We start from the raw sequence: 12,170 nt of genomic DNA, 5'->3' as shown, positions 1-12,170 counted from the left end.
GCATGTTTCCAGCACAGTTTGGCAATCCCCCTACTCAAACACCCCAATAAACCTGTCAGTCATTAAATAAGGTAACACACCAAACTGTGCTGGATCCTGACCCTCCATGAGTCAAGAACCCCTTATATACACACACTCTTAAAGAATAGGGTGTTATTTTGTTGTGAAACTATTATGTTAGTTGACAGAAAGCATATGAAAAAAAAAATTAGGCAAAAAATCACATTTACACAATTTTAGCACAATTGACAACATTTTTCTTTCATTTATTTTCCCCCTGAAGTCCACTTTTGACAGTTGTGTGGGTTTATGTAGCAAAACAGTCAGTTCAGTTTGGCATGACCATTTTCCAACCTCACTTTATCCCTTCAAAATAAGCAGGCAGTTTTTGTTACTGTACCTTTAAGACTGACATATGTAGATGGTCTCGGTTCTGATTGGCTCATTCAAAAAGCAGTCTGGGCTGAAACACTTGTTATAACTTAAGCATGAAAGGGTGGAGCTGAACTGCTGTAGGCTGAATAGGTCATTTGTTTTTGTTGTGATGTCACAAAAACAATGAATTCAAAATTGGCTGATTTTACAGTGTAGACTGGGGAGGGAATGAAATGAATGAATGAGGGAAACTTTAACAGTCTTTATATTCTATATTAAAATCTTTTATTCCAAAAAAGTGAAGAAAAGTTAGTTTTCCATGATTTAGGCTCTTCAAAAAAGGCTTACCTTGACTTAGCTAAAGCATGCTAGTGGACAATCAAGTCATTTTCTCTTTCTATGACTGACAACAACAACTGAGTCTCTGTCTCTTATCTATAATGTCAAAATAATATGTCCGTTCTTTTGACGAACTGTGTCAGTGTTGTTTGTTTTGACCATGCATGATTCTCTGGCCTTGAGCACAGATAGCTAATTTTGCTAGCTAAAATCTGTAAAGATGATCAAGTCCTAGCTTAGATAGGTAGCGGTAAGAAAAACTGCAACTGACATTTAATAAATTTCAGTAAATGATCGTGCCGACTCGCCTCTGTTCCAGTGGCCATATGTACCACAGGTGAACTGGAGCTACAAAGCTGATGTAGCTAACAAGTATTCTCAGACAGCCTTGCTTATGTAATTTCGGACACTGTGATATGCTGTTATGGACAACAGTGAAGACAAAAACTGGTTTCAGTATGGCTGCTGCTGTTTTTGATGATACAACATATGTTTGTCCATTTTACTTTTTAGCTACGTTAGCCTTGTAGCTCCACTAAAAAGTAAAGGAGCAAACTTGTTGCTAAACATGTCCTGGCTACATGATTACATTGGGGTTATTTTGCTAAGATATTTATAATATTACTATTTATTTATATTTCTTTGATGTCACATGGTCAGTGACTCAGTTCATGATTACTATATATTAGATTAGCTTTGCAATCTCTGCAATATCTGATCATTAACAAGCATTCACAGTCACTGACCTTTTCTCTCCACCAGGTTGGCACGTTAGTTGTGGGCTATGTGTTGGCTGTGGCGTTTAAGTGGACCCCCGGCATGGAGGGCTACCTGCGTGCCATGTCAGTGCCTGTTTGGACAGTCCTCATATTCTACCTGGGTAAGACATTCACAGTTGCACTTCGGTATGAAAATGAACAGTGGTCTTGATAACTACAGATACACTTTAGCATTAGGCTTAACTCCAGCAGTGTGTTCAGATGCTGCGTCATGGATTCAGATTTCAAAATCTGTGCAGAATGTTTTGGTTAAAATTGTTGTTCTTGTGCTTATTTTGTTGAGCTGAAATTGTTTGCTTGTCTTTTGCTTGGAAGACCCAGATCTCTTATGGACACAGTATGGATTAACCTTATAACGTTATTGTGGTTTTAAGAGCTCTGTTTTCCCTTCACTAATTATTGCCTTTCCACATTCCTACATTTGTCTTGACTTTGTAGGAAAACCAGAGAAAACCGTGGAAACCAACAGTTTCTGGACCAACAAAATGGTCTTGACTTTGTAACGTTAAAAGCCTAGATTTAGGATTAATGCAAGATATTTTTTGAATGAAAAACTAAGCTGCAAAAACAGCCCACTTTGAATTCATTGTTTTTGGGATGTCATCAGCTTTAGCTCTGGCCATTCATGCTGAAGTGTTTCGGCCCAGAATGCTTTTTGAATATAGCACCATATAGAGCAGCCAATCGGAACAGAGATAATTTACATCCATCAGTCTTAAAAGCACAGTGACAAAAGCTGCCTGTTTGATTCTAAGGGATAAAGAGAGTTTGGAAAATGGTCATGTGAAAATGAGTCATAACTGTTTATGGTACATAAAGCCACCCAAGTGTTATAAGCAGAACTCGGTGTGTAAAAATGAAATACAAGAAAATTTTAGAATGTGGGATTTTAAGATTTTCTTTTAGAGCTGTAAAACAAAATGTCTACTGTTCCAGTTTATTTATTCTAACTATGGACAGGTTAAAGCCTTGTATTGGGCATTAGAATTGTAGCTGTTGTTAAAAGTCACTTTATCCTATCCAGACTACTCATGTTGCAGCCATAATTAGTTCTGACTGGCCTTTAGTATATTTAGTTACTGTTCCTAAGGGTCTTTTGCTGGTGTTTTGAGATCTGAGCTTTTGAAACAGCGGATCTTGTGTCAGCACAGACTTTGGCCAAAAATGTCTTAGTGCTGACCTTTGTCCCACCAACAGACCCTAGTTCATCACCACAGCTGATAATTTAACACAGCTGCTCTCTCATGGCTAGCGTATCTGCCCACTCCCCAACCAGCTGTCTCATACACACAGATGCCAACTTATTCTACCCATAAACCTCTTCCTCCTAAATCCAGACACCCACTCTTGCTCTCAGAACACAACTAAAATGGCTGATAGTTTACAGGAGTGGTAGATTTAAAAATCAGTGTTGTGTACAGTACTACATGTACACTAACAGAGTTTTGTATATACAAATATGGTAACAAGTGGCTTTGTGTTTAATGTATTAGTGCTGTGCTTTCCCCCTGTTCTGTGCAGTGTCTCTGACGGGGGCCTGGCGAGTGCCTGTGTTTGTAGTGGTGGTGTCTCTGCTAATAGTGGGTTCTCAGGAGAAAGCCTCTGTATCAGGGAAAGGTGAGAAGAATCTGCATCCCCCTACGATAGGCCTAGGTGATAAAAAAAGATTACAGTTATGATGGCGAAACTCAACAATTTGCTTTCAAAATGATTATACTGCTCAAAGTTCAAGCCTCTGCCAGAAATACCAGAATTAGAACAGTATAATCATAGAACAGTATAGCTTTATAAAATATTGCATATTATAATAAATATTTTGTTTCTCAGGGTTCAAAATACTGCTCAGACTTAAAGCCAATCGTTAGGAAATAAATGTCATAATTGTCAATAATTATTGATTTTATATAATATAATATAATAAAAGATTTTTTGGACGTATTGCCAGCCCTACCCAATAGTTAGTTCAGTTCATGTCCTGCTATTGGTATCTGATGACCACCCCCTCTAAATGTGCTTCTTTTCTCTTCTGTATTCTCTCTGTCCATTTGTAGGTGAACTATCAGGACAAGTCCTTTCTTTTGCTGCTAATACTATCTACATGGCCATCTCCTGCAGCAACTACACCACTGCTGCTGAGTCAGAAGAAGAGAGTGGTAGGAAAACACCATCTAAAGGTAAAGGAGAAGCACATACACACACACACACACACACACACACACAAACAATCTACCATGTGCACAAATAAAACATGTCTGGAAATCCCCAGCCTGCATAAACAAACCATTGTGACAGTGTATGGAGTCATGGTACTAAGTTTGTTGATACGTCCCTCTGCACAGAGCCAGTGGACTCTTCCAGAAGGGTCATTGGAGTTTCTGCTACCCCTCTGCGCGTGCGCCAAGAGTTCCAGGGATTCCCACACAAAGAGAAGGCCAGTGATATCTACTTTGTGCTGCTGGTTTGGGCTATAGTGCTGGTGCAGGTCTGGCTCAACCTCTGGATCCTCCAGCTGTTGCCCATCCCTTTTGCGGGTAATGTGTGTTCTGTGTGTTTTGGTGCAGAAAATTGTTTGGATTTTATGTAGGGACATGGCAGAATTTCAACCATGGAAAATTTTCACAAAAATGTCGTGTGTGTGTGTACACAAACACAGGCATAAGCAAAAGTTTGGGTGCCATGACGTTCATTTTGAAATGAAAATAAGTGCATTTTATACGAAGGACATGCTTTTGCATGTTTTAATGCACAGTTACTGTAACATGTTGGAAAAAGTGTTAAATGTAAAAATATTAAATTGGCCTGTGCAAAAAGTCGGATAAAAAATGGATATGGAAGATGATATATGTTATATGACAATGACAGAGTAAATGTTAAACAAAATGACTGAAATGTTATACTGTTTCCTTATTTTTATGATAAATTAGGCCCAGTTGTGGTGCAAATTACAAATTGTAGTTTTAAAAAATGCTATTTACATTTTCTGATGGCTTGCGTTGGCCACAACTGACACAATCAAATAGCGTGTCAAACAACTACAATAAAATGTGGAAGTAAGAAAATAATCATAATTACAAAATGTGTGTAGTTAATCATAATTAATTGCATTTGCCTTGTTTGCTTAAATCTGCCTGTAAAGATTTCTGTTCTAAAAGTAATGCATTTTTCTTATTTTATCAGAATGTATTTATTATTATTGTTTTCCTTGTTTGAATGCTGAATTCACATGAACCTGAACATGTAAATCACATGATTTCCATACAGTGAAGTTAGTTTCCAAACCTTATCATCAATTTACATCATCTAGTGAGAGTACCAGTGGCTGCATGTTCAAACCAATGAATGTAGATTTCATACATATCATGTATACAGTCATTGGCTCCAACTGCTCCATGATTGGAGCCTCTCACTCTCGTTCTCGTCCTTACAGCTCATAGACTCTTGCTAGAATGGAAACTCCCAAGGGGAACTGGAGCTTTACTGTTTGCTTTTGTTAGTTTACTGCAGTAAGCACTGCCCAGCTTGGTCTGTCTGAGGTGCTAAAGGTATTGCTTTAAAAGCTGTATTTAAATGAGAGGGCTGCATTACAGCAACCCACAGCACACGGGCAGCTGGGCTTCAGTCTTCAGTACTACAGAAGATGAGAAGCATCAAAATAGAAAAATGTGTTAACAGCGTAAAAAAAATTGTTAATAATAATTAATAATTTATTACAATAATATGTTATTAACATACAAAAACTCTAGTTATTTATAGAACTCTATAAATTAATATAATCTATGCAATAGTACAAAAAAGACAAATAATAAAATACCAGTAAATTTTGGCTTTGTTTTCATTGCACCACTTTCATTTACTTGGCTGTATCATTTGGGCTGTAAATGTGAATTTGCAAGTAGTGGTCACTTTCAGTAAGTCTTAACAGTGTACATGTATGTGGTTTGTTTTTAAAGTGTGGGTGATCAAGAAGCTGGTGGTGCGTTTTGGAGTGAAAGATTTTGCAGAGCGGACCCTGGCGGCGTGGTGGGCGGTGTTGGAGAAGTTTGTTCGAGACAGACAGGACGCTCTGCTGCCTGGTCCAATCAAAGGGCTTGCACAGTTTCTGCTGAGGGTCGATACCAAGGTAATGTCTCTACTCAATCCACCCACAGAGCACTATCATCAGAATGTGCTGAAGAAACTTTGCTGCTCTATGCAAATTCTCACCACAAAGTTTCCGGGGGTGATGGTTATCAAGCCCAGCATTTTATCAGTTTTGCCGCTTGTTCTCTTGAACCTTGAAAGTAAAAGCTAAAGCACGAGCCAGCCATAAATGACTAAAAGGCGATCCAAGGATTAGAGGAATTTATTGAACCATGATGGCATATGCAATCAATTAATTGCACAGATTTTCTCTTTGTATGGTGGATTTTAAGATGTTCAGATAAGAGGATTTAGTTCTGTTTAATTCTGTAGTCGCCGAAATCCAGACATGATTGCAGACATGATTACGGTTGCATGACTGCAGTTTTGTCTGTTTTTGTCTGTATGCCAAATGTTTGCTTCTAGTTTGACTGTTAGAATAAAGGTAAGTGGCAGTGAGTACATTACGTGCTGTAGAATCTCCTGATCCTGATGTTTTAAAAAGATCTTACAGTGCGTGCTGTGAGCTCTGTTTCTACTTTTTGTGACTTACAAAAAGAGGAAATGATTGTCAAAAAAAGGGCAGCAATCCCTTTTTAAATCTTCTCTATATGAGGACTTATTCAAAGATTTGTATTGTTTAAATTGAGTTAAAAAGAGCAGTTACAGTCAATCTTCTTGTATTTATGTAGCCCAGTATGTAACCCTGTGTACCCTGTACCATTAAGTTACCTTGTCCTGAACGGACATTGTAACCTTTCAAAGGCAGACATGACCTTCACCATGAACATGTATATTCCTACAGTACTGTGCAGAAGTCAAAGACCACCCTTTAGTTAGATCTAATTTCCAGTTAAAATGTGAAGATAATTCGAAGAAACGTTGGGCTCTGTGGTGCCAAATGTTTGCTTCTAGTTTGACTGTTAGAATAAAGGTAAGTGGCAGTGAGCACATTTCGTGCTGTAGAATCTCCTGATCCATCATTGAATGTATTTACTTAAGAAGCAGCAAAAACAACCACCATCTAAGACTGAACTTTGGAGGTGTGGAAAAATATCCCTGCAGATTTCTTTAAAAAGTGACAGTCTCATGAAAAGAATGGAAGCTGTAACAAAGGGAAAGGGTGGATACATTAAATACTGAAAATTATATTTAATATTTAGGCGCAACATTAAAGGTAATTTAATGTTAAATATGCGTTTCCATTTTTCCTAATGGTGAAAAATGAATAAGTTAATAGCAGTTTTGACTGGAAAGTAAATAAACGAAGGGTGGTCTCTGACTTGCACAGTACTGTACATGCACATTATTTTTATAGGTAGGTAATCGAAAGAATACGTTTTTGCTCCATACCTTTTTGGTTTCTTTTTCCTTAAAACAAACGGTAATGCAAGGAGGTAAATTAGAGAAAGTTTCACCTTCAAACTCAATTGCAAAAAATTTGGGACAGGCAAGTTTGTGAACATCTTGGCCTACACCACTCAACTCCCGTAATGTTAAACATAGGCAAATTGTGATGTTTGCCTGACACTACCGGTGTTCCGACGAATTGTGCTACCTTATCGAAATGTACTACCATACCATATATTTTTAGGTAGTGCGCTATATAAAACTGTAGGTAGGAAATTTTGATGGCCTAAGTTACCCGATCAGAAAATGCTACCAGCACTGAAATCTATAGGTAGGATAATTTGATAGCCTAAATCTCCTTATCGGGAAGTAAGTAATAATAAGCTGAGTCTGTACTGAATAAAAATTAAAAACACAATAAAAAGTTACATTAAGTTACTACACTATAGTAATGATACATAGGACCACTCGATGAATAGGACAAACTGTTATAACATTGGTGTGGTGCCTAGTTTCACATCCCTGTCCTGATTTCACTTCCCAAGTTTCTTTTTTATTTGTCATTTATCGGTCCCTGTAAACACTGATACTGATTTATCTGCAATTAGCTCATATCAGCCATTAATACTGGCATGACTATTTATCGGTTGGGCGTTAATATCCATTACAGAAGCATGCTAGATTTTAATGCAGTGCTGTCTGAGGAACTGAAGGTCATAAGCATTTAATTGCACTTTTCAGCCTTGTCCTTTACACACATAGATTTTTGCAGATTCTCTGTACCTTTGATGTTATTGTGCACCTTTTTACGCTGTCTGATTTTTGCTGATGCATTTTTGGTAAAGTGGCAAGCCGTGACCCATCCTTGCTCATAAAGGACTGGGCATTTCCTGGATGCTCCTTTTATATCCAAGCATGAATATATCACCTATTTTAAGATGTTTTCTGAACATTTCACAATGTTCCTAGTCATAAATTGCACCTGTTCCAACTTTTTTGGAACATGTTGCAGACATCAATTTCAGAATAAGCATATGTTTACAAAAAAAACAATAAAGTTGATAGAACATTATATATCTTGTCTTTGTACTGTTTTTCATTCAAATACAGGTCAAAGTAGATTTATAAATCAGTTCTGTCTGTTTTGATTTGCGCTTCACATACAGTCCTAACTTTTTCGGAACTGAGGTTTGTACTTTCAGCACAGTCTAAGAGCACTTCACTGACCCCATCCAATCACACCTTGACCCTACCTTGTTGTCCAACGAAAACTGTTTTCATGATTTCCCCTGTCCAATCCTGTCCTGTTTTCTTGTTGCCTGGAATCCATGTTGATATTTTCTGCTTTCCTGCACTCTGATTGGTTGTTTCTAATAACAGTTTGTCTCTCTGTCTCCCTCCTCAAAGCTCTGGCATTGGCTTAACAAGCAGGTAAATGATCTGCGCTAGCAAGTGTGGGAGAGAGACAAGGAAAGAAAGCTAACAGAAAGGAAGCGAATGTGAGCGTGTTAGTGTGCGCACTTAATAGAAGCTTGACCTGATGTTTTATTTTTATTTTTCTGCCATCCACTGTCATCCTTCCATCTTTCTGTTCTCAGCTGAGCTCGCAGGCTTACGGCTGCCCCTTCTGTTTTTGTGTGTAGTGCTTTTTGCGCTGTGGAAGGGAGCGAATGCCTCCTCTGTCAGGTTAGTGCGCAACCATTGGGCATTAAAACTACCGCAAAGCAAACCTGTGAGGGTCCGGACTCTTCCACAGCTGTAGATATGCGTGGGGCTGGTTGGCTTCAGAGTGTGTGAGATGATGCATGGAGAGCAAAGTAGACAGAGATGGGAGGGGTGAAGGGGTCTCTAAGGTTTTGAGTGTGTCATTGTGAGGGGAGGAGGGGTGACAGCTGGGATTATGGGAGTTAGTTGCTAAAATTCTGGATGGGATACTCAAAAAAGAGAAGCTTGGTTCTGTCATATGATTTTGAAGAATAGATCTGGTCTGTGCTGATGCAGGTAATACAACTGTTTGAAGAACTCAGTAACCAAGATTAAATGATTCCAACAGTATCTAAAGACATGCATGTAATACTGATAGTAACATCAAGCTATTTTTATTAGCTAATGCCAGAGTATCTTTATAGTCAGTGAGAGTCAACCTCAGGGACAAAGTTCCTTTAAAATTTGTCACTATGGTTAGAGCCTGGCAGATACATCGCTCAGCCATTATACTGACAAGCCACTATATCATGGTTGATATCGGCAAAAATAACACTAAAAAATTTACTGATTGTTTTGGTCGTGGCTTTGCTGGGATTTGAACTTGCAGCCTCCCAGTTGTGCTGCTGGAGAGCCCAATATGAGACACTCCCTGTTGAATTATATGACAGCAATGGAGGCTGAACCTGTTAACTTTGAACACAAAACATGTTGGTTACAATAACAAACATATACAATGTATCGAAACTTAACCTTTATCATCAAGAACACCATGTCATAATGTCATTTTTAAGACAAGGACTAATGAAAAAGTTGAAAAGTTGAAAAATGAAAGAGTTTCTGTTGTTTTTGTTTTTTGAGAACTGGCAATCCTACCACTCAGTAAGGCACTGTTAAACTAATACTATTTGAGAGTAATATTAAATCTATAATTTAACTATGTGTGATATTAGATGATAGTATTGGTCATTTTTGTCCCTATAATCAGTATTGGCCACAAAAAAAAAATAAATAAATCATGTCAGCCAGGCCCTAGTACATAGAAGAAATGGTTTAACCTTAAGTCTGGAGTTGCTATATATTCAATTTCTATAACATGATTATTTAAATATAATTACATGTAATGTAAAGAATGTAAAGAAAACAGGACTGTACACAATATTTATTCATTCAGATCATAATAAACAAACACTAATGTATTTTCCTGCTTCCTTCATTGAGAAAAGAATAATGTAAAATTACACCTTGCTTTATGCCAGAAATAACTTATAAGGGTCAAAGCAACCCACCAGTATTTATATTTATTTATTTATTTATTTATTTATTGCTATTTATTTCAGCACCAAAGGATGGTACCACTTTGATCATATATTTGTCCACAGTTCCAAAAAATGATTAAAATGTACAGGTTCTTGCCTAAACTAAACATCATCTGTTTATAAATGTCACAAGAATGGCCTTTCTGTCACGCATGACATTCCCCAGAGTGTTGTGTCAGATATAGAAACACAGTCAGGGGAACAGATGGTGCTCAAGGTCATGTTGAGCTTTTTAGTGCATGTCCATGGCTTCTCATAATCATCATTATTTGCAAGCATATTTACAAACTCTTGTGCTTCAGCAGGAAGCGACAGAGCTCTAGCATGTGTTTCATCAGCAGAAACACACTATGAAACACTAACGTCTACTAATCCAGCTTCGACCACACCACCTTAGCACATGATGCTAACTGTGTGCTAACTAGTCGTGTGGCCAAATGGAACACAGGAACAGGATTAGACTGGTCCGTCGGGCCTGGAGCTGCGGGGTGCACAGAGAAACCTGGTCCTGATGCCGAATAAGCTACAACACACAGGCATTACAAACCCACAGGGTTAGCAGACTCATGCCAACTGATGTATTCTACAGTAGATCAATAAAGGCCAAAAAGGCTTAACACATTTGGTGTCCAAGGTTTGCTTCTTCATTTTTTTCGCTGGAGTTAAGCGGATAATGTAGCTAACAGGTAATGCTTATACACTTCTAATAAGACTGTGCAAACTGCATGTCTAAAACACATACACTCTCCTCAAACTGAGTAATGTTTTCAGGTAATTTCAAATATACTTATATGGTTTGTACAACATACTGTTATTAGAAATTGACCAAAGTCAGATTTTATGGTGACTGCTTATAATGTTTTTAGCAATGGGGTATATTTTGTTCATTTTCCAAGAAGGAAACTTGGGACACCAAAAATGTCTTGAATGATCGTCTGTGTTTGCAAGTATGTATCCCTGCAGGCTGGACCAACTTCAGATAGGAAGGACTTAACTATTATTGGGTCTGTCTTAACTCCAGAGGGGTTGCCATTCTGTTCAGTGCTTTGTTACTGGTAAAAAGAGAATTGTATGCAGACAGGCTTAACATACTTTAGCAGGTCTTGTAAGCTTTACAGCGTTTTGTGCTTGACTTGCTATGAAACGTTGGCCTTTTAATACAAATAATTTCATATACAACAAATATAAAATGTCTTCATGCTTGTAATTGCAGTATTTTTTTGATGTAAAAACAGGTTCTATTCAGTCTTTTCTATTTTTAATGTGACCTTGCAACCAAGAAAATGAAAGCATGTGTGGTAAGAGGTAAGGTGGCACAATGAAGCCAAAATTGTTCTCTTGAGCCCTTTGTTGATTGAGGCTAAATGATTAATTAAATAATATGCAAACAGTTACTTGTTTTTGATTAATGCATGAGAATAGAAGCAAATATTGGCATCACTGACACTGATTGGCATTGCATTCACGGAGCTCAGACCACGATCTATAAATAATTAACTTTTTCATATTTATGAAAAAAACGAATCTGTGCAGACCTGGCAGCTGGTAGAATAAGGATGTAAATTGAATATTCACTCAAATCAGTATTCACTTGACGTTTAGGAAGTTTACAAGAAATCTTAAGAGGAAAAAATTACATTAGACTACACTATCAATCAGATCTGGATCCAGCCCAATTAACTAATCTGTTATTTAGGCTATTTAAAAAATAAAATGGACATTGCGATCTGTCCATGTATTTAATGCATCCAAGATCAAAAAACAAAAAAAAATTGTCAGCAACATAATTCTGTTCTCCAACCAGCCAGCAGGAACATGGGACCCAGCATCGCAGAACATCTCAACAACCAATAGCAAAACCATCTGATTTATGCCTTCCCATTTGGAGCTATGGCCCACCCATTTGGAGTTATGCCCCTCCCATTTGAGGTTTTCCAGCAAGAAGTAATACCCTACACTACTTTTGGGGCAAGTGTAAAAATGGAATTTGCTGGCAAAGGAATTGCTAAAGTGCAGGAAAATACCATGAGTAAGGGAAGCTTATCTCCAACTGAAAGTTTGGGGTTTACAAAGTACTTTATTGTTTTTGGAGGGTTGTTGTAGATCCAGGACCCAAGACAGCTAGCTTATTTGTTCCTCAGGGCCGACTAAGAGGACAGCAGGTTTCTCTGTGTGTTTGTACCCT

At 37.8% G+C, this 12,170-nt stretch overlaps 1 protein-coding gene across 2 annotated transcripts in view; it reads left to right on the top strand.

Annotated features, from left to right (window-relative positions):
• The window catches only part of tmem245 (transmembrane protein 245), a 31,064-nt gene that overhangs the window by 5,692 nt on the left and 13,202 nt on the right, over positions 1–12,170 (top strand). Inside the window, exons 2-7 of one of the 2 annotated variants that reach the window (XM_036558048.1) lie at positions 1,477–1,594; positions 3,015–3,110; positions 3,545–3,667; positions 3,833–4,024; positions 5,444–5,613; positions 8,370–8,393. In XM_036558048.1, the coding sequence (XP_036413941.1) occupies positions 1,477–1,594; positions 3,015–3,110; positions 3,545–3,667; positions 3,833–4,024; positions 5,444–5,613; positions 8,370–8,393 (723 nt within the window). The remainder of the gene's footprint in view (positions 1–1,476; positions 1,595–3,014; positions 3,111–3,544; positions 3,668–3,832; positions 4,025–5,443; positions 5,614–8,369; positions 8,394–12,170) is intronic. The other variant, XM_036558049.1, reaches the window with a different exon arrangement.

The sequence above is a fragment of the Colossoma macropomum genome, unplaced genomic scaffold (assembly GCF_904425465.1).
Source record: "Colossoma macropomum unplaced genomic scaffold, Colossoma_macropomum, whole genome shotgun sequence".
NCBI lineage: Eukaryota > Metazoa > Chordata > Actinopteri > Characiformes > Serrasalmidae > Colossoma > Colossoma macropomum.
Note: the sequence above shows the minus strand (reverse complement) of the source record. Positions and strands in the feature narration are given on the sequence as shown.